Here is a 21,412-nt window from a genome sequence, read left to right as displayed (position 1 = left end):
TACATTTTCTTTATCAAGTTGCTGTGATAAAGGAAATGTAACAACTTTTTTTTCTGCCATGGTTATTTTAAAGAGATCATTTTAGGGGGAACGTACTGCTCCAAATGGAAAATTATTTTTCTTTGAATATGACTGAAAATTCCAAAGTCTGAGATAAAAGTTGAAACAATATTTTGGACATGTTTACTTTGTCATTCACATCTAAACGGGATGCAAAATAAAGAAAGCAGAGAAATATGACATAATCGTAAAAATTTTATTAATATGCAATTTACTCAAAATAGAGATGATGACATTCAGTAATACTGAAAGGCGTTCAGATGTTATTGTGTCAATAAAAGATTAAAATCTCAGACCGGCCCATGTTGTGAGGTGAACACGGTGTGAGCTGAACTTTTCTATTTTCTCCTCTACTTTTAAGTTAAATATTACAAAACACAACAAGTAATCAAACAACATAGTTGCTCCAACAGGCAAGACATTCGCTCCAGCACAAACAGTTCCATCAACGCTCTGATGGGGTCGCCATGGTGACTTGACAATTAGGAAAACTTGGCCGCTTGGGGCGGAGGTCCCAGGAACCCCCCTGCCTGCTTGGTGGCGGCTCTGGAGGGGGCAAGTCCAAGCATTTTCTGAATGTTCTGGAAGGAGGACAGACAGAAAAATCTGGTTAGAAGCAGTGGAGTTTCTTTTCACAGTCATAACTTCACTGGTTTATTCAGGGTCAAAGGTTGAAATAAATGAATATTGACTTGAAGATGGGGGTCAAAGGACGTATGAGGCTGATGTAGAGATGAACTCTGTTAAACTCACATCAGCTCCTTCTTGATGATACAACACTGTCACTGATCCAGGTGTTTTTAGACAGTCTGCTGCTGATAGCTGCACTTCGTCCACAGTCATCATGACCAAGCGCTTTCAACGATGAGACCAATCCCGTTCGGGGTCCAGCATTTTCACATTTGGTTTTTATGTCTTGAAACATGATTTAGGGATGAACTGATCACAGTTTTCTTGCTGAACAACAATCTTCAAAAAGCTGATTTTGGCTGATGCCAATTTTATTCTTTTGAAATGTCTGTAAAGATTTGGCAACAGTGTGGTGTTGTAAATACTGAAGCAATATCAGTATGGGATATTGACAGAGCCAGATTTTCACATCAGAGAGGTGATTCGTGTTGTTTTGTCACACCTGACCCGTGCTGATCCACTAATAGAAAGTCACAGGATCAATTTGTGCCATGACAACCACTCAGTAAGCAACAGAATATCTTTAAAGGTAAGAAAGTCTTTTTCTGGATTATCTAAAACACCATAATTACCTGTCTGATAGACATGGTGCAGAGGATGTAGAGGAAGATGAAGGAGCAGTCAGTGTAGTCTTCGCCCAGGAGGTTGCGGTGCGACAGCCCCTGAATGTAAGACAGCGGCACAAACGGCAGCTTGGCCACAACCCTTCCATCAAAACTGCCAAGAAAAACAACAAGAAGTTTTGAGTTTATTTATTGCACTTTAGAAAACTTTTATATCGTTTCATTTCTAAGTAGTCTGTTTTGATCAAAAGTGGAGCTCACATGGAGTTGAACATGCCCATCAAAGCTGTGAAGCAGAAGCCAATTGCGAACATGGACTTCATGCGCACCTAGGAACAAGCACACCAATGAAAAACAATATTTGACTAAAACTACAGGATCCATGTTGAAGTATCATTCAATAAGTCAAGGACAGGTTGGATGTCATAAGCCTCACCATGGACAGGTCTCTGTTGTTGTTCTTCAGCTTCTCTTCCTGTCTTTCTGTAACAGAACACAGTTTATTTTAGAGCTACATTATGTGATACGCCATCACATAATGTAATGACAAGGTAGTGTCTTAGGTTTTTCATATTATGTAAAGTGATGGGAACATAGTTATAGTTACAGCAAACCAATGCCATTTGTGAGCCGATTCCCATGACAACTCATTGGCTTCTTACCAATTTTCTTCTTCTGCTGACGTCCCGCAGACTCAGTGATGGTTTCTTTTTTCTTTTCAACTGACAGCAGAGAAACAAGAGTAAAGAACAACATTAAAGAACCATCTATAGATGCCAGTCTAGTCACATGATGGAGACCCGTTCTGGAGCACTTACGCTTTTTGCTTTGTTTTTCCACCTCAGCCTTTAGCCTCTTGTACTTTTCAGTTCGATATACTAAAACCCAGGTTATCCCTGCCAACAGAGCAGAATATGTACAAATGTCACAAACTGTATTCTCTTTATTAAAATAAATGATAACTGTAAATATCTACTTTATCACATACATATTTATAAGGCTTCTTCTAGTTCACAAAGCCTTTGTCTGGTGTTTTGAACTGATCTCAATGTCTAACTAGTCGATATCTTGCACAGATTTCTGGCTATTCAACAAAATATAAAAATAATTTACATTTTATTCCAATGTTGATACACATATTATCAACATCGCATATTATGTTGATGTCCACTTTTTCCAGTTTCCAGCTTGATTTACTGAAGATTTCAATTTCAGCTACTGGTCCTATATCTGGCGCGTGACCGATGTAAGAGGGCCTGGTCACCGGCCTGTTGACCTTTTCAGCATGTCTGTCACAACCCATGTTCCTGTTAATTTACTTTCCAACAAAGACCAAACAACAACAAAGAACAATCACTCCCATTAGTTTTTTTTTTTTTTTTTTTTTTTTGGGGGGGGGGGGGGGCGTGGACGGGGAGGGGTACCTGACTACTTCTAATTCTCACTCTTTTGCAGCTTTGCTCGGATAATTTCCAATCAAGCAAATGAAGATTTCTATTCCGTCGTTAATACCTGTATGAACTGTGGTTGTTAATCCGTCTTTAACCAGCAGGGTGTGCTGTGTCCACATAAATCTTTCGAAAACCCGATTTGCGAGAGACGCGGCTGACAGGACTCCACAAAAGATGAATGGAGTCATGCCTGCACTTATCGGTAAGCCATTAAAGATTGAGTAGAATCCATATCTAACAAACTATCAACACAGTCAAATACATGTCGAGGCATCAAAAAATTATATCTGCTAAAGCTCTGTGAGACTTTTGTTTTGAAATACCAACCGGAACCACAAGATGTTAGCCATTAGCATTCTCGGCTAGTTTAAATTCAAGCCTCATTTCCGACTGTAGGTCCAGAAAACATTAGAAATGACTTGTCACACCAAGGCTGATATCATTTCTCCACCCTGAATCTTACAGGAACGATACACATATGTACACGGTCGAGTTTCTGAACACCGTTAAACACGGCAGCTTTCTTAAAAAGGATTTCCACCCACCTTCTGCTAACAGCGCCGTACAGACCGAAATAAAGACGATCAGAATGGTGTCTGCAAACATGGTACTCATGGTGGTTTTCCGGCTGACGGAGCCGCTTCACAGAACAAAGGCCAGACACAAGTTAAACCCTGAGCGGCTCAGCTCCTTCTCTCCACGGAGCTTCATAGAGCTCTGTCAGCATTACGCAGAGGTCATTCAGCTGGGAAACACTTCCGGTTTATTCACGCTTACGAACACGCACAAACACAAAACAGAAAACCTTTTCGACCAAGAACTTGTCTATTTTTAGTAATATTATGTTACAGAGTAACAAAGCAGTGCATAATTGTGAAATGGAAAGACAATTTCTTCAATTGTATTTGCATATATATATATATATATATATATATATATATATTATATATATATATATATATATATATATATATAATATATATATATATATATATATAATGATCTAAAAGGTGAGGCAAGCACTTCAGTCCCCTGCACTTTGAGGAAGAATTAAAAGGATTAAAAGTGATTTTTCTATCACTCAGTTGCTACTGATTGCTGTGTTTTGGTATATGTCCATTAATTTTGAGACAAACTAATTGACTTCTCAGTCAGGGTCACTGCTTACTCCTTGTCAAGATTTTTTGTTGAATTCAATCTCTTTAAAAGCCTTATTTTGTCATGATAGACCCCGTCATGTCTGATGATTAATGCATTTATTCCTTTGTGATGATGAAAGATAAAAATATCTCTTCCTTGGAGAAAACAGTGAGGTCTTTGAGGTTCAATATATATATATATATATTTGGCATGCTTTACCCATTGTAAAGAATGCCACAACCATGTTTTACAGTGGGTGTAATTTTTTTGTGATGTGCTGTGTAGTTTTGTTGAAAAACCTAACCTTTAAAAATTGCAGCACAATTTTTCACATTTGGCCTCATCAGAACAAAAAAACAACAACAAAAGATCTGATTAATTGGGGTCTGCCTTTACATTTTTTGTGTATCATGTAGGAGTGATTGGGCTGTGTTGCTAGAATATCTTTAGCAGAAAAGTGTCATAACTCTAATTCCTCAGATCTGAATATTTGTAACCGGACACTTTGCTCCCAGAAAGTAAAATTTACTGGTGGCTCCTGGAGGTTTCTAAAAGTAGAATGGGAGAAAGATCTGATCAGGCTCCTCACCAGTCTGCATTTAAGACCAAGACTTTCCTTTTTGGGAAAGTTTAGCGTGGTTATCCTTTACTGTAGCCATAGGCTCAGACTGCATGTTGACAACTGCTATATCCCCCTTCTACTCTCCAAATTTGCAGTGTTTGCAGATTTGAACTGTCTCTTCATAGAGTTTACAGCTCGGCACCTGGAGTGTTGTTGCTGGAGGTTTCTGCAAAGTCAGTGTCTCTGTGGGGTCTGCTGGGTTTTCTACAACCATTTTAACAAACCAGTTTTAACAATTTACACTGAACTTGTTGATAACAGGATCAAGTCGGAATGTATTGACCTCACCAGGAGTCGTCTCGAGGCACTTTTGTTTCCGTAAAGTGTCTCGATATAAATGAACCGAATTGAACTCCCTCTCATTTCCTGTGATCTGACGTCACTATCCGCCTCCTCACCGTCACCGTGATGAAATAGGAGGAGCGCGCGCACACACACCAGCATGCACAAACCGCGTCGGCCGGCAGATGAAGCATGCCGACAGACAGCGAGACAAAGCCGGGTGACCCGGGCCAGCGTGACGGGCACCGGCAACCGTTCCTGATCGGTGTGGCCGGGGGCACGGCCAGCGGCAAGGTTGGCATTTCAATCACAACAGCCGAACGTGTTCTTTGTTGAAATCATTGTCTTACGTTGTGATCGATTCTAATTTTTTTGTTTGCTTGGTTCCTTTAATTATGTTTTTTTATCCTTTGCAGTATCCGTATGCTGTTGCATGACTAGTAACATAGAAGGGTAATATATATATATAAAACATATGAACAAAGAGAATGAGCAGGTTTCAGTTTATCAGCAGCAGCTGTGCAGAGGCTGCAGATTCAGTCAAATCAGAATAAATTACAACATTTCTCCAGGAAGCAAAATGTGTTACTTTAGAATAAAATGGAGGGATTTTGTTGCAGTGTTTTATTATGGGATCATGTATCCCTTCTTCTTGTTTCTCGTGTACTGTTTCTGTTCTTTCTCCTCATATCATTGATCAGCTTTATTCCTAAAGTCTACAGAATGTTGAAGCTTACAAATCTTTCAGTGTCCATTATTCTATAAAAAAGAAAAAGCTGCTTTGGTGCATGGCTATGTTGCAGAAAAAAAGCTTGTGGATTTTATTTTATTGCCTTGTTAACTTCAATAAGCTGAAGTTGTAGTCGATTCCATGGGCAGAACTTTATTTGTGGTTGTTGGTGGTTTCTGTTTCCTGATGTTATGCGCCACTGTCTGAGAGTAACCGTTCACAGAAACACCTGTTTTCCCAGCCATGTGATCCAGATGGGGGTTAAACTGTATTTCTTCTTATTGTGTTTGTCTGTGAGCTGCAAAGACAGCTATGTTAACATTTTATGTCAACTTTGGATTTATTTAATGCTTGGTTGGATACATTTATGTATTTTGTGCGCTAAATATAAGCCAAAAGTATACTATTCTCCCCTCGCCCCCATCTTGCAATATTACCAGATTTTACGTTGTTTTAAAGCTTTGTTGACATTAAGGGTATCAAAGAAAGTGTTGTTTTTTATAACCTGCTAATGAATAAAGTTTCATAATTATTGATAAAAAATTTTTTAACATTACAGGAGAGGATGTAATACAGACAGTGTGATTGTGTTAGTGGGAAGCTTCATTGTATTGCAATATGAAAGTTGTGGGTTGGATTCCAGCGTCCTCCTGTCACATACCAATGTGCCGTTTGGCAAGGCACTGTTTCAGAAAACTCAGAATCCACTTCATGATTCTGATAATTCTGCTCAGTGTTTATGTTCTCATTTGGCCAGTCATCGGTGTGCAACAAAATTATGGAGCTGCTGGGCCAGAACGAGATCGACCACCACCAGCGCCAAGTGGCCATCCTCAGTCAGGACAGCTTCTACAAGGTCCTGACCCCAGAGCACAAGGCCAAGGCACTCAAGGGCCAGTTCAACTTTGACCACCCAGGTATTGCAGTGGTCTTCACCTCTTCATTTAGGAAGGATTTGAAAGTTTTTAACCGTAAGAAATGGCTTATTCAACTTCAACTGTTTGAGAAGTTATGTTTTTACTGTTTTGTTCTTTCTTTCGGTCTAGATGCGTTTGATAATGACCTTATAATTGAGACCCTGTGGGACATCAAGGAAGGAAAAACTGTCCACATTCCTGTTTATGACTTTGTCTCCCATTCCAGGTACGTCTTTTCTTGACCTTAAAATCCTACAACTCTGAAGAACAATGATAGCTTGTGTGAACTCGGGTATAGTGAGACATAACTATGTCCACATAATGTTCATATAAGACATAAGAACCTCATGTCCTATATGGTCTCGTATGGAGACCTTACGTCTCATATGAACATAACAAGAAATAGCAGAAATGGGTTTAGTGCTTTGTGTTTGCTCTCTGTCCATCAGGAAGGAAGAGACGGTCACGGTGTACCCTGCCGATGTGGTGCTGTTTGAAGGCATCTTGATGTTCTACTCTCAGGAGATTCGAGACCTTTTCCAAATGAAACTGTTTGTGGACACGGATGCAGACACACGTCTGTCGCGCAGAGGTGTTGTCATGTTCTTAAAGTGAAAAGATGCTTAACTAAAGGTGCTTGGGCTGTTTTGTAATGTTTGGGGAGGCCCACAATTAGAAAGCAGAGGACAAACTGGCCTTATCCCAGTAAATAGACTTACTGGTCTCTAGTACCGACTTGAACTGCGTTTGCTTTCAGAACTTCCTCAGCTCTTCTTGTCTAGGTTCAAGAAGGTGTATCATACAGTTGCTGCAAATATGTCTCAGTTTTCTGTTTGTAACTGTTTGGCCTGGCATCTGGTGAGGTCTTATGCTACCATGACCTTTTTTAGGCTTGAATGTGTTATATTATTAAAAGTGTTACTCAGAGACTTTCTTGTCCAGACGGTTAGAAGATTGTGAGCCATTACCAGTGTTTGTAACAGAGAACATAACACTTGGTACATATACTTTGGTGCTTCTGGTTTTTGAAGTTTGTAGACACAAAGCAGGTTTACTTAGAAGTAACTGTTCTAAATGTGAACTGGAGTGTGTCCTGCAAGATTTAGTTATATCTGGAACATTCTCACATTGTGTCATGTTGTAGCAGTTTAGGAGTTTAAAAGTTGCGTAGGTAGTGGTCACTGGGTTGTAAAATGCTTTGCATCAATCTGCAAGAGAAATCTTTCCAATAACATGTAGTGGATGGACATAGTTACTCATAGCGACTGTATTTATGCTAATGTTTTGCTGGAAAATTACCTTTATTTCTAGAATTTCAAGGCCTAGAGGTTTATTTAAGCACAGCCATGACCAGAAGCATGGATTTGTGATGATTTATTCAATTCCTCAAATTGGCATTTTGGTGTTTTGCAGTGGATGTTTTGTCAAGCTAAGTATTCCTGAAGGTAGCTTTCTGTCTGTTTTTTCTGTCAGTGCTGAGGGACATTAGTGAACGCGGCAGGGACCTGGAGAGCATTCTAGCCCAGTACATGAACTTTGTGAAGCCTGCTTTTGAGGAGTTCTGCCTGCCAGTGAGTGTGCATTCTGGTCCTGCCGTTTGCATTCGATAACCATGAATATGGACTACAACCTTCCTTCCCTCTCTTTCTCCCCTTCCTGTTCAGACCAAGAAGTACGCTGATGTGATAATTCCTAGAGGAGTTGATAACACCGGTGAGTACTTTGACTGCGTTTTACCAACAACGTAGATTCACTAGACTCAACAGGGTTATCTTGAGGGATGCAGCTGTGTTTACTGTTTATCTCTGAGCTCACATTTTTTGTCTCTGGGAGCTAAAGAAGCAAGATTAGGGACAAACAGCATTGTCTGGGCTGAGAAAAGGGGCATCTGAAACTTAACAGGTGAAGACAACAAGATTTCTAACTTTCTGTCTGAATGAATTTGACCAACTTGAACCTGTTATTCTCCACATAAAACAGCTGTTTTGATGAAGAAATGCTGTACCTTTTAAAGTTTTTATAGGCCTGAACATTTGTTCTCAGTCCCTCAAGTTTCAACTACAAACTTTACCGGCCACAGTCAGTGACATGCACCTCGTCTTTTTCTCTGACTACAGTTGCCATTAACCTGATTGTCCAGCACATCCAGGACATCCTGAATGGCGGCCTGACCAAACGTCCCAACGGGTGGATCAATGGATACGGGTTCATGAAGCAGCAGCAGCAGCAGCAGCAGCAGCCCGGCGTGGAGTCCAGCAGCCGGCCCCACTGACCTGAAATCAAGTCAGCCTCTAAGTGCTCTTCTTCTTCTTCGTCAGTGCTGAGGATCACCAGTTAGAAACTGTAAACGTCTTCCAGCGGTCTGATTCTCCTCTGACTAAAGACATTTGTAAATATAGAGAATTTGATTCAAGCTTTTTTTTCTGATTCCAGTTTCCTCGTTTAGGTTTGAACTTCATGATCCAATTTCAGTTTGATTCAGGGCCAGAGCTGCTTTACAACAAAAATGGACTTGAATGTGTTGTAAAATCAGAAATGGTGTTCTGCTCAACCAGTCTGCCTATTCTTCTGATATTAGCAACACATTTTCACCCAAACATTGTCCTCTGAACATTTTCTTCTTTCATATTGGTTCTCGGATGTTTGGAGCAAACGCTTGTTTTTTTTTGTCTCTTATTGTCTTTCTTCACTTGAAGTCTTCTGGGTAACAAATATGTCCATATATGCAAGTTAAAGTTGAAATAAGTTGGTTTTATTGTTGCATTTGTTTTGCTTTATCTGTTAAAATGAATTTTGAGACTGGTTAAGAAACCAGTTTCCCCCTAAGGTCCTCTGATTTAACTGGGACCATTGTGTCTGAAACACAGATGGTTTTTGTCTTTACTTTATGAACCAGCTGCAGATGTTTAGTTCAAAATGATCTGGACTCATTCACAAACAATCGGAGCAATTCAATTGCTTCCATATTCTGATGCAGACTTTCTTTTATTAAAAGGTACAGTCATTAAGTTTAATATGTCTGATGTGGAAAGTTGCTGTAAATTTTCTAATACATTTTTGTACAGAACATTTTCTAATCTTCTCAGGTACTCTGCTGTTGTTTCTCTTCAGGTTAGTTTTGTTTTACTGTTGAACTGAGTAAAATGTCACCTGTTATTGAAGCTCTCACTTTTTCACAAACATTACAGTTGAACTCACTTGGGCTAAGTTGCAGTAATCTGTCATATTAAGTTATTTTCGTTATTGAGAATGCTTTAAACGCTGCTTGAAAAACTATGAAGCGCACAGAAAAATGGGTTGACTCCAAGTCTCTTTCTTTTTTATAATTCTTGTTTGAATAGCTAAAGGAAATGTTGCATGCTTTATGGGGTAACTATTCCTGACAGAAATAGATTTCTGGCTTCTTTGTGGTCTGAATTGGGAGTCTGATTTAGACCAACACTTCCTCTCCATTATTTTTCCTCTAACTTTTTGCATAAAAGTGAAATACATGCTGCGAGTTCTTTGAGTATGTTGGCATTACAGGATTGTTTCTCTTTATCAAAACAAGTCAAACTATCAAATTTCAGTTCATTTTTAATTTTTTATTGAACTAAAACTGGTGAAAAATGAGTTTTTTCTGATTTTCAACATTTTACTGGGGCCAGGTTAAGAAAAAACCATATTATGAGAAAAAACGTTCTGACAGTTGTCTTAAGAATAAACTGTTATGAGAAGTTATAAAATGACCAGAATAATGTCATAATATTAGAAAAGCTAAGTATTCATTTTTAAAAACAATTAAGATGAGGAATGTTCAGTTTATTTTGCAAATAAGGAAATGATTTCATCTTTTAACACATCAGCATCAAATGATGGACTTTGAAACAATAGTGCAAATAACAGCGTTGCCAAGCTGGTCACATAAGATCTTGATGACTATTGATTTTTTTTCTCAATAAAATAACTTTTTCTCACAATATTACAACTTTGTGTTGTGTCGTGTCTTTATTCTGACTATTTTCACTATGACTTTATTCTCAAAATTATATGAAAAATAGGTAAGTCTGGCCCTAATACTCTGCGGATTGAATTTGATTTGATAAGAAAAAAAAACAGTTGATTCCAATCTCTGTATCTTTACAGATACCAGCATACATGTTTTTATTTGTGTCAATACAGTGGAAGTGTATTTTGAGCTGAATATGTCGAAACAACTCACTTGTGATCACATCTTTACCAGATCATATGAAACAAAAGATTACATAAGTTCCCACATTTCAGGAGACATTGATCTCTAAAATCCATTGATTTTTGACATGGTATTTTCTAAGCTCGTATCTTTGATGTGTTGATTTTTTCTAGAGACGGTAGCGTATAAAGAGAAAATAACTCGTCGGATTCTTACAGAAAATGAAGGAATTTCAAGATGATGGATCAGAGTTTATGTCCATAAACTTTCCCTGGTTTTTATGAACTACAAAAGGTGCAACAAAATAATCAGATATTAGTCGACCACGCTAATATCTGTCCTCAGAGAAAATCGACAGATTCTGGTCTCTTGCTGATTTGTGAGTGCATTGAGGTCTTCCTAAATGATTAAAATGCGATAAAGAACTTAGCTTGTCCTTTGAGCAATTAACACTACCAAACTACATTATCAGAACTGTCCACCAGGTCTGAAAAGTTCCTGCAGGTCATTGCTCTCCTTTCTGAAGCATTATTCCCTGACTGCGGTGTTCTGACTGAAGAGGCCGCGGTAGAGTTCGCTGCGGGCCTCGTCACTCATAGAGCTGTGGTCCACAGGGGCCATGAAGTTCACCAGCTTGTTGTGGACCTGGAATCGCACCTTGCGCCCCTTGCTAGCTTTGGTGTCCACCTTCTTCTTGATCTTGCTGCGCAGCTTCTGGATGGCCAACCACTGCCTGCCCATGGCCACCTGGTCGTTGGGATCCGTGGCGCTCGTCTTGCGCTCGATGAGTTCCCTCAGCAGCTGGTGGTAGAAGTCGTCGTCGTCGAATATGTCCTCGTCCAGATCTTTCAGGTGCGAGTTTAACTTCGGCTGATGCTCGGCGACCTCTTCCTCCTCTGGGATGTTTTCGAGGATCTCGGCAGAAGATTCTCTCTTGCCGAGGACTCTGTACTCGGAGCGCCTGGTCTGGGTGCGCCGCAGCAGCCTCTCTTTGTCCATCAGCACCTGCTCCACCTGGGTCAGAATGTTCCTTTCAAATGCTCCGAAACCTTTGTTGCTCTTGCCCGTGGTCAGGCGGGTTTTGTCGTGCCATTTCTGCAGCGTGGCGTTGCGGTAGGGCTCAAAAGCTGCAAAACGTTTGGCCATAAAGTCGGGGTACTCTGCCATGTCCAGCTTCCTTTTGGGCGCGCCGACGTCCACCGATGACCTCTGCTCCTCTTCATCGCCATTGCTGTTTATCTCCTCATCATCCTCGCTCCCAGCTGGAGGCTTCCCCATGGCGATGGGGCGTGTGTCTGGGCTCTGGTACAGCAGCTGGTCATGCAGCTCCAGCAGGGACCTCTGGAGAGCCTTCAGGGCCTTGTGGGTGTTCTTCAGAGCCCCGGCGTACTCAGGCCCACCTCTCCTCTTGAACTCTGGGAACGCAGGCGGCTGAGGCAGCTGGTTGACCGTCACCAGGGCTTTCTGGAGTTTGATCCGGCCCTCAAGCAGCTGGTCCCAGAGAGCCAGCTGACTCTTCACTGCCCTGCCTTTCTCTACCTCCTCGTCCAGTTTGTCTTTAGAAAACGTGTGGACAGCGTCTCCTTCCTGCTCCTCTTCCATCTCGTCGTCCTCAGAGCCGTCGTCCTCATCACTGCCTTCAGACTCCTCACCGCTGCCATCATCTTCACCATCTTCACTCATCCCCAGGTCGTCCATGCCCTCCGTCATTTTATAAAAGTCCACTTCTTCAGGAAAAGTGACGTCAGAGTCCTTTCCCTGTGGTGTCACTTTAGCAGCTAGTTTTGAATATCTACTCAAATATTCCAGCTGCTCTTCTTCATCATCTTCATCATCATCATCACCCTCCTCTTCCTCTATAGAACCCTCTTCATCATCATCATCATCTTCCTTATCTGATTCTCCAACGTCCATGAGCAGCTCTTTACGGGACACTGGCTTCCCCTCATACCTTCTGTCCGTGTCCAGCAGCAGGGAGGAGTTGCGTTTCCGGAGAGAACCGACCCCGACCCCAACATCTTCCTCGTCGTCCTCGTCGAATCTCTCGACCACACGGGCTTTGGTTGCCTCATCTGCATCGTCCTCTGGATCCGCAAACTTAGGCAACGGATTCAACAGGTCCTCCAGCTCCTGGGAGAACGAGCCCGCCATGATACAAAGTTCATATGTTTGCACGTGCGGAGCGGCTCCTGATGAGACCACAATGCGTCTGACGTTGGTAACATGCGACGAAACCGAGAAGTACATGTAAATAAACCCTGCGACTTGTCTCTCAGGGAACATTTGAGCCGAGTTCAACGACACCTTTTATTTTTATGGTTTAGTTAACAGTTGCCCTGAATATTTACTTATTTGAACAATATCGTATTTATACAATAAAATAAATAATAATAAGGCACTTTTTTATTACTTTTGTCAAAGTCCAAAGTTTAAATACAGTAAGACTGCTATGCCTTTAAACTATTTGAGACATTTGATATCACATCTTTGGAAGATGTGTCTTTTATATTAGTATATATAAAAGACACATCTTTGGAAGATGTGTCTTTTATATTAGTATATATAAACTTCTGGTTTAAACTGTATCAGTCAGTCGATTTAAGTACAACCTTGCTAATATTATGCGTTAGGAATCACCTTCAAGACAAAACTCCGGAGTCTAAATGCACCTTAGAAATGTCTACACTGCGCATGTCTACGTTACTGTCGAAGCTTGCGGTTGCGAGCTACGTTTGCTAGCTAGATTTGTTTCCTGAATCTTCACCATAAATAGCATAATTTAGGGTTTAAATATGTCAACAAGTGACTTTTATTTGAGGTATTATGTGGGACACAAGGGAAAGTTTGGACACGAGTTCCTGGAATTTGAATTCAGACCTGACGGTGGGTGTTGTTTGGCGGTAAAACGTAGGGCTATATCTTCCTCCGGTGAAGCTAACATTGTTAGCAACAGGGGTTGGAGCAGGCCGCAGCGGATTCACAGCGAGCCTAGAGTGCAAGATTTATTCTGTAGATCAACGTGTGACCGCAAACTACTAATCAGCATTTAGGGTGTTGTACTGACTCTGTGGACATTTAAAATGAAATCAGTAATAATGAACTGTTTTTATTTTAGAGCGTAAAAGCCATGTGGCGTTTAGGTTCGTGGCTCGTCCTCATGTGTACCTCATTCATTGTATGTTATTTTAATGGAAATCTTTTCTTAAAGGTAAGCTGAGGTACGCAAACAACAGCAACTACAAGAATGACGTCATGATCAGAAAAGAGGTAATTTATGGCCAATTTCTGCTGATTATTTTTGACGTAAAACTGCCTCCAGAGTGAATAACGTCTCATATTATCTGTGGTGTTATGTTCCCTTTGGAATAAACATCTATGAGAGAATAATTATTGGCCATATATTTTATTGATGAAGTGTTTTTGTTTTACATCCATTAAGTGATATGATTAGGTAGATATGAAATGTATTTGAGGTGAGATCAGATTCATATTTGAATGATTTACACCGTTCCGGTGATTACTCTGTTTCTCCTCTCCACCAACCAGGCATATGTACACAAAAGTGTGATGGAGGAGCTGAAACGCATCATTGATGACAGCGAAATCACCAAGGAAGATGATGCACTGTGGCCGCCTCCTGACAGGGTTGGAAGGCAGGTTAGTAAGGATGTGATCCTCCCCACTTTGATCCACATCAGAACAAAAGTTTTTTTTATTTAATATATATTTTTTTAACATCTCTGAAATCTTATTTGAGTGAGATCTGATTTAGTCGTGCAGGTTATAATGTGATCTCATATGCGCTTCTTTGGAGTCGGAATATGGATTGAAGCTGTTGAGTATAGTTTTAGAGAAAATATTTTACAAAATGTTGTCAAAATTTCATAGGTGCTGCTTTGGGTAGATCATCTGACATGTTTGAAAACGTTAATGTTTTGTTTTTTTGCATTACTTGCTTCTTTTTATTCTTACTCTTTGATTGTTGTTTGAAATTAAATAAGTAATTTAAGGTTTGTCTATTTTAATTGTTCCTTCATGATTTTTTTTATATAACTGATCAGGTGTTTGAAAAATGTCATTTATTATATCTGGACGTGTCTTTAACCTGTGATTGTGTTTATTTTTCAGGAGTTGGAGATCGTCATTGGAGATGAGCACATTTCATTCACAACTTCCAAAATTGGCTCTTTGATCGATGTCAACCAGTCAAAGTGAGTTCCACTTGAAAACAGTGTGTTACTGTACATGTGTTACGGTCAGAAGGGGCTGGACTTGAACTATTCTGCTTCATTCCAGGGATCCAGAAGGACTCCGTGTGTTTTACTACCTGGTCCAGGATCTGAAATGTCTCGTCTTCAGTCTGATTGGGCTCCACTTCAAGATCAAGCCCATCTAAAATGTCCACTTGGAAGATTTTAGTTACGTTAACTGATGTTTTTGTTAAACGACCGCTTTTGTACATTTGCTTTTGGTGGAAGTTTTTATTTTAAATAAACAATAAAAATGGTAATGGTGTCCTTTTGATTTGTCAGATACCAAAGATTTGCACTGAGCATCTGATTAGCAGAAATCCAACTACTGGTGATTTGACTGGTTTAAATGATAGTAAATCATGGTTCCAATGCAATATTGGAGAAACATTGAATTAAATTAGGACTGGAGTCTGGATACAATGCTAAAGTAAGCTTGTATTTTTTTTTACTTATTCCTCAAAATAAATGGACCAGTGTTTCACAAACTGAACATTTAGTAGAAAGTAACTTGTAGAGATGTTTTTTTCTGTTTTATTGTATATTGATGTTTCTAATCTGTCAAATGACTAGATGTAAATTAGTTTAAATTATAATCTGATACAGTGCTTCAAATGGAGACATGTTTCAGCTGTTCACTGTCCTTTTTTAAATTTATATCTGCATTTTGTACAGGAAGACCAAATTTCAGTATTTATTTTCAAGAGGTGACAAATATTGAAACACAGCTGATATGTTCAAGTCCTGAGGGGGAAAAAAGTGAAATTCACTAGTTTCACTAAAGTCTTTATAAATCATTTACTAGACATGCTGTCAAAGATTAATCTCTTGTATTTCTGGATACTCAAGTATCCAGAATAAAAAAATAATCTATAAATTTAAGTCCAGAAAATTGTGGAATTTTGAATGAATAAGATGGAATCCAAGATATTAAAATTTTATTCCAAACAACAATCACAATAAAGCTGTTTTATGAAACAGACAGTTAAATCATGTGAATTACAGTAAAGATTATGTTCACTTTTCAGTAAGGCACAGCTTCTTCCAGAGGATGACTGCAGCTGCCTGTTAGTCTGTAGTTCCTTCCCAACATGTCAGCAGTTTTAATTTTAATTCTTCATTTGCCTCCTAAAAATCCTGGTAATGCAAGTAAATCTTTCTTTGAATGTTAACGGATGGAATTAGCAACGCTGATAGACAGAAACATTTTTGTGGTGATCAGGCACACTGTCATCTTTTAACTCAAAGGTTTTCCTTCCACAACATTGAAGATGTCCTGCAAAGACTTGTGAACGCTCTGCAGAAACTCGTGGACGTTGCGAGAAGGATAGGAGGACACGTTGCAGCCTATCCAGTTGTCGTGGACACCGTAACCCACGCCGAACCCGTCGGGCACCACCGGAGCGAAGCCGCCGAGGTTGACGGCGGGGCTGGTGAGCGTGCTGGTGGACAGGATGTTGTGGTTTATGGCGCCGTAGGCTGGGTCTGTGTACAGGCTGGGCAGAGATTGACCCTTAGAGTTGGCAAGGTAACGCAGAGCAAACAGGTGGCGGTCAAACCCTTGACCTGCTCAGACAGACGAAGAAAAAAAGTGACATTGCTGTGAATATTTATCGTTAAAGGAAGCCACATGAAGTAAACTGTTACACATTTAAATTAACTGCCACGTGTTATAAGACCATAATAAAACGTTTACATTTTATTTTATTGAAAAACATTTAACAAAACCAATGAAACAATATAAACTTGTTTTAGCTGCACATCAGGTAGTTCTCAAATATAAATCAAATGTTTACATCACTGTCCAAGCTATTAAATTAACTGCTGACATTGCTTCAGTTAAACATCTCCCAATCCTAACATCACATGCTCCTCCCATCCCTCTCTACAAACACAAACCACAATAATATCCTCTCAGTTTTATTATTGAACCGACACTGATATGAAACAACGCTCTTTTTCATATACCAAAGTCAACCCTTATGTACATAGGAATAGAAAAGTTTACACACCCATAGCTGCCTCCCTGGTGAGCTGGCCGTGATATTTGGAGCATTCATTGAGCATCGCCTGCAGCTCCTCTACGCTGTGCTTGCCGGGCTCATGAACAAAAGCGTGTGAGCAGCGTTTGGTGTGGACGGTGGCCGGTCGGATGGTCTCTGTGCGGCCGTGCTTAAATGCTGCAGTGCTGCAGGACTCGTATGTTGCCACCGTTTGGCCGTACTGCCTCAGGAAGGCCATCTGAAAAGATAGCTGGGCTATGGCATCTGGACTCAGCTTGCTCTTCTTCAGCTGCTCCTTCCCACCTTTCTTGAATTCGATGGCGGCAATGGTAAGCTTCGATACGGCAGAGTCAAAGTTCTCTTTGGCTTTCTTGATACCGCTCTCCAGCTCTCTGTCCAAGTTGAATTGCAATCTCCGGACAGCAGAGGCTGAGTCCACGGCTGCTGGGGCAGAGCCTGGGTGCACCAGCGGCTTCTCAGTCGTGTCTTTGAACACCTCGTTCTGAAAGCGGAGAACGGCTACTCCGTCGCCCCAAGAGTGCTCGAAGTTAATAGCTGCCTGACCGTCCTTGGCTATGATGATGCTGAAGGACTTGTCATACCAGCGGTTGCAGCCGTCGCCGTGCAGCATATTGTGGGATATGTGAATATGGTCCTGCATGCTCTCTTCATCCAAGCAGAGACAGAAGAGGGCGCTGTCGACTAGCCCCAACGCCTCAGCGTTTCCAGTAGCTACCAGCTTCTCCCTTAGCCCCGCCCAGACATCCCTGTTCTCACTGGTCAGGACGCCCAGAGGCAAGGAGGGTGCCGGTGTCGAGTCAGACAAAATGTACTTCAAGTGGGAGTGGATCTCTGCCGGCTTCACCAAATTCCCATCCCTGTCCACAACGTCGAATACATACATGTTGCCTTTTCGCATGACAAGCAGATGTCTGCCCTTGTCATCAGTGAGGAGCTCGTCCCGGCCACGTTTCGGGATGCGCGTTGAGTTGAAGAGGCGGAAGTACTGAGACATGTCTAGAGGGTAGGCATTCACCATGTAGGCTCCATACCAGGACAGGGAAGACGGAACCCAGCGGATGAAGTTTTTGAAGCTATCCGTGTCACTCTTGGCCGGGTTGAGGTGGAAAACCTCCGGCTCCAGTAGACCCGCTCGCAGCGTCTTCATAAAGCGCACGGCCGAGCACACCATGTTAGTTGACCGCACCAGCTGCTCGTTGTACCCGGTCTTTGGATCGAGATTGAAGGACATGAAAGGGTTGAAGTTCAGCACCACAGAGTCACGCGCAGACAGATACATGTCAAACCAGGGACCTGATGTTGGAACAGACTCATTAGATTCTGTTGTCATCTGTGAAGCCACTGAAGGGTAATGCGCCCACCTGAGATGTAGCTTGTGTGTTTATTGGCCTTGTCTTGAGCCACCAGTTCCTCGTGGAGCTGTTTTCCCACTCCTTTCTGGAAATCCTGAGCAATTTTCTGCGTTGTTCTGAAGCCAAATGTGAAGATGGTGACATGTTCAGTTTCAAGCATCAAATTATAAAATGCATTGATAACCTCATTAGTAACTTACACGAACTGGCCATCATCCAGCAAAGGTTTCTGGGCAGCTAAATACCTCCTGATGGTGTCCTCCAGCTTGGGTACCGGGAGTCTACATAACAACAATGCAAAAGTTAACTATGTCATCCAAAACAAAAAACAGTCAGACAGGAGGGGGAAGTTAGGAGGTTGGTCATGTGACAGAGACAGTGATGCAGCACACGATTGTATAACTGAAGCAGAGAGGTAGTGGTAAAGTCAGTGGTGTGGTCATTTTTTTCCAAGGGGTCAAATGAGTAATAAAATATAACTTTGGTAAATATTGAATATTGGTCATAACAGCAATATTAATATCAGACATTGAAATTGCCCAAATTTTTTTTGTCAGAAAAGTTGCTAAATATAGCAACAAAATTTACTAAGTTGGCAACATAGGAGTTGCCATGTGCATGGTTATTGTTAACCATGCACATGCAGATGTAACCTGGTGTGCAGGTCTGTCAGTCAGCCATCTTTCATGGCAGAGTGAAATATCAAGTAGACAATTTCCAGACCTTTGCAACCTTTAGTGCTCCTTTGGTTTCCTTCAGTGACCATTTATTCTGCAGTCAAAAAATATTTCTAAATAGCCAAACCTATCTTTATAAGCAGAGAGAAAAATACAAAGTGGTAGTGTTCATTAAAAAAACTGACTGGCAGTGTGCAGTCCAGCATCGCTTTATGCCCCATCCAGTCAGAGAAAACTCTGGTTACATATAACACAACTTTCTCTAGTTTCTTCGTAAAACAACTTTCAATTGTAAATTTTCACAGTTTTGCTAGGTATGCCTTTGTAACAGCATGCCTAAAGACAAACAATGCCAGATGAAATAAAACTTGTTTCTTCATTCTATCGTAATCCCAGGTCTCTCTCTGAAATACACTGGATTAATGGAAAACAGTAGAAGTAACAAGATGACATGTGACACACGTTTAGCTTTAAAACATAAAAAGTATTTTAAATTAAATAAAAGTTCCAATATGTGGCTGTAATATTTGTTCTAATTAGTAGTTTACAGTAAATGTAGTTTATGGCAATTTAATTAGTTCAACAAGTAACCTGGGTTTGTTATGTTTATATGTTTACATATTGAGTTCATAGGGATTTATGTGCTGTCATATTGTTTGTTTTTAATTTTTGTGACATGTGGTTTGTTAAATGTCCTGACCTCGTGTCTCTGCCTTAATGAGGTGACCAGCATCACATCTGATCAGACACTCAAAGTTGAAAAGTGAAACATTTAATGACTGTGTTTTGTATCAGTCATTTTGTGTACTTTACCGCCACCTCGTGGTCACCGAGCAGAAATCACGCGTACCCTTTTACCTACATTCATTCTTAACCTTCTTTCATTCGAAAAACCTTATTAAAAATCCACTAAAAGGTTCAATGTAGTACCGACTAACATTAGAACAAGTCAATTACAGACTCGCGATTTAACAAGAGTCTTCTTTTCATTGGTATTCCTACCTGGGCAAACTCTTCTGGTAATGCATGGACGGAACGACGCTTTGGTGCAGATAGTCCTCAGAAGAAGCCGTCCTGCTGCTGTAGCACCGAGCTGAGATCCTCGCTGCGGCTCTTCTTAACTGGAGCTGACTCCCGGGTTTCCTCAGGCAGACAGCGCATTGCGCTGACAGCAGGGAGGCCATGACGCGAGCTAACAATCTAAGTACAGGAACAGTTCACAGGGAGGTTTAGTGCTGTGGCCAAAGGTAAAATGCTACCAGTCACCGCTGTCAGCAGGTTGATACCACAGCTAACTCTGGCGGCTAGCAGTAGCAAGCTGCCTTGGCTTCGCCTATTTGGCTTCAGTTTGAAGAGTTTGTAAATGCGCGCTTCATAAATAACTTATAATAATCTCAAAACGATTAAATGACACGGTTGTCAGAAACAACCAAATAAATAAACAAACAGGAATTGAATTGACAGGAAGTCTAACCGGTATAACAAGTCACGTGATTGGTACCTTTTCCGGAGTATCTGGAGGTCACTTAAAAAAACAAGCAAAAATATTTTTATTGTTTAACAAATAATGCATATTACAATACAATATAGCGAAGGAACAATGCAACAAGGGTAAGAAAAAAGAACACAGAAGCAGTCAGGCAAATCAAAGGATATGGAGCAACTATTGAAAACAACAAAAGTAAAGTAATTTATTATTTATTATTAGAAAATACAAATTTAAGACATTTCAGCGAGGAGCGACACAGTTTAATTTGGTTTGAAATAGATCAAAACAGGGGGTAGAACTTTTAATAATGAAATATTTACCACATCAGATGTTTGACTATCATCAACATCATTTTCAGTGACAAGTCTTAATGTCTCTCTGGAATTAACTGGAGAAAGGACATGTAAAAAAGAGACTGCAGGTGGAACTCCTACCTTTCTGTCACCGTCCCAGTAATAATCTTTAATGAACTGAGACTTCCTTAAATTACAGTCACATAGAAATGTCTTCTAGATCTTTTTATGACACAGGCAGACTTTTTTTCTGTCCTGTATCGGCCAGATTAGCTCTCCTTAGTTGACCACAATAGCTTGAATAGTATTGCTTTTTGGAAAAAAAAAAAAAAAGTAAAAATAAATAAAAAATCAAAACAAAACAAACAAACTATTCTTTTTCATTAACTGCTGTATTTTAGTTTTAAATCTGAAATATCTGTTTTGATTGTCTTTTATTCTATTTTTTTGTCACAATGTGACTGTATTGACTCCAGTCGTCACCTCCTCTCACATTAATAGTTTCTGTCCCCACACACTGCAGACTGATACATATGTTTCCCCACCAGGAATCCGGGGTAAAAGCTGGCAGAAATTATGTTGTTTACGTTCCCAGCTTTTAGGAACTCTTCTATGTTGTCTGCATGCCACATTTTTCAGATTTTTATTTGCCAAAAATTCAAAAACCATGTAATATATTATTTGCATTTTACATTAATGCA

General features: G+C 40.4%; 5 protein-coding genes across 10 annotated transcripts; 2 read left to right on the top strand and 3 right to left on the bottom strand.

The window, feature by feature from the left end:
• Nucleotides 1–235: 235 nt before the first annotated feature.
• Nucleotides 236–3,511, bottom strand: tmco1 (transmembrane and coiled-coil domains 1). Its single transcript, XM_055060514.1, has 7 exons — nt 3,310–3,511; nt 2,132–2,209; nt 1,976–2,035; nt 1,750–1,796; nt 1,575–1,642; nt 1,323–1,467; nt 236–641 (listed from the first exon to the last, which is right to left on the bottom strand). Exons 1-7 carry the CDS (start codon nt 3,377–3,379, stop codon nt 543–545), a joined length of 567 nt encoding a protein of 188 aa, XP_054916489.1. The 5' UTR covers nt 3,380–3,511; the 3' UTR covers nt 236–542.
• uck2a (uridine-cytidine kinase 2a) lies at nt 2,837–10,422 on the top strand. Of its 6 annotated transcripts, none has more exons than XR_008608230.1 (8): nt 4,967–5,102; nt 6,296–6,455; nt 6,585–6,681; nt 6,905–7,047; nt 7,929–8,026; nt 8,120–8,168; nt 8,596–8,798; nt 8,889–10,422. XR_008608230.1 is itself a non-coding variant. In XM_055060512.1 (8 exons), the coding sequence occupies exons 1-7, from the start codon at nt 5,001–5,003 to the stop codon at nt 8,345–8,347; spliced, it is 702 nt and encodes a 233-aa protein (XP_054916487.1). In that variant the 5' UTR covers nt 4,967–5,000; the 3' UTR covers nt 8,348–8,357; nt 8,573–8,658. The 6 variants fall into 6 exon arrangements, 4 of the variants coding, with proteins under 4 accessions (XP_054916486.1, XP_054916487.1, XP_054916485.1 ...); XR_008608229.1 differs by having other exon boundaries at nt 8,573–8,798; XM_055060512.1 differs by lacking the exon at nt 8,889–10,422 and adding an exon at nt 8,295–8,357 and having other exon boundaries at nt 8,573–8,658.
• Nucleotides 10,423–10,563: 141 nt separating this feature from the next.
• aatf (apoptosis antagonizing transcription factor) lies at nt 10,564–12,865 on the bottom strand. Its single transcript, XM_055060501.1, has one exon. The coding sequence runs from the start codon at nt 12,775–12,777 to the stop codon at nt 11,155–11,157; it is 1,623 nt and encodes a 540-aa protein (XP_054916476.1). The 5' UTR covers nt 12,778–12,865; the 3' UTR covers nt 10,564–11,154.
• Nucleotides 12,866–13,325: 460 nt separating this feature from the next.
• On the top strand, nt 13,326–15,136 carry magoh (mago homolog, exon junction complex subunit). Its single transcript, XM_055060515.1, has 5 exons — nt 13,326–13,509; nt 13,835–13,893; nt 14,173–14,283; nt 14,755–14,837; nt 14,923–15,136. The coding sequence occupies exons 1-5, from the start codon at nt 13,419–13,421 to the stop codon at nt 15,020–15,022; spliced, it is 444 nt and encodes a 147-aa protein (XP_054916490.1). The 5' UTR covers nt 13,326–13,418; the 3' UTR covers nt 15,023–15,136.
• A 661-nt stretch (nt 15,137–15,797) lies between these two features.
• cpt2 (carnitine palmitoyltransferase 2) lies at nt 15,798–20,401 on the bottom strand. Its single transcript, XM_055060499.1, has 5 exons — nt 19,932–20,401; nt 18,453–18,533; nt 18,262–18,368; nt 16,889–18,193; nt 15,798–16,442 (listed from the first exon to the last, which is right to left on the bottom strand). Exons 1-5 carry the CDS (start codon nt 20,111–20,113, stop codon nt 16,114–16,116), a joined length of 2,004 nt encoding a protein of 667 aa, XP_054916474.1. The 5' UTR covers nt 20,114–20,401; the 3' UTR covers nt 15,798–16,113.
• Between the last annotated feature and the right edge of the window lie 1,011 nt (nt 20,402–21,412).

The sequence above is a fragment of the Poeciliopsis prolifica genome, unplaced genomic scaffold (assembly GCF_027474105.1).
Source record: "Poeciliopsis prolifica strain line A6 unplaced genomic scaffold, Auburn_PproV2 SCAFFOLD060, whole genome shotgun sequence".
Lineage (NCBI taxonomy): Eukaryota > Metazoa > Chordata > Actinopteri > Cyprinodontiformes > Poeciliidae > Poeciliopsis > Poeciliopsis prolifica.
The sequence above is the reverse complement of the archived record's forward strand: the minus strand, read 5'-3'. Positions and strand labels throughout refer to the sequence as shown.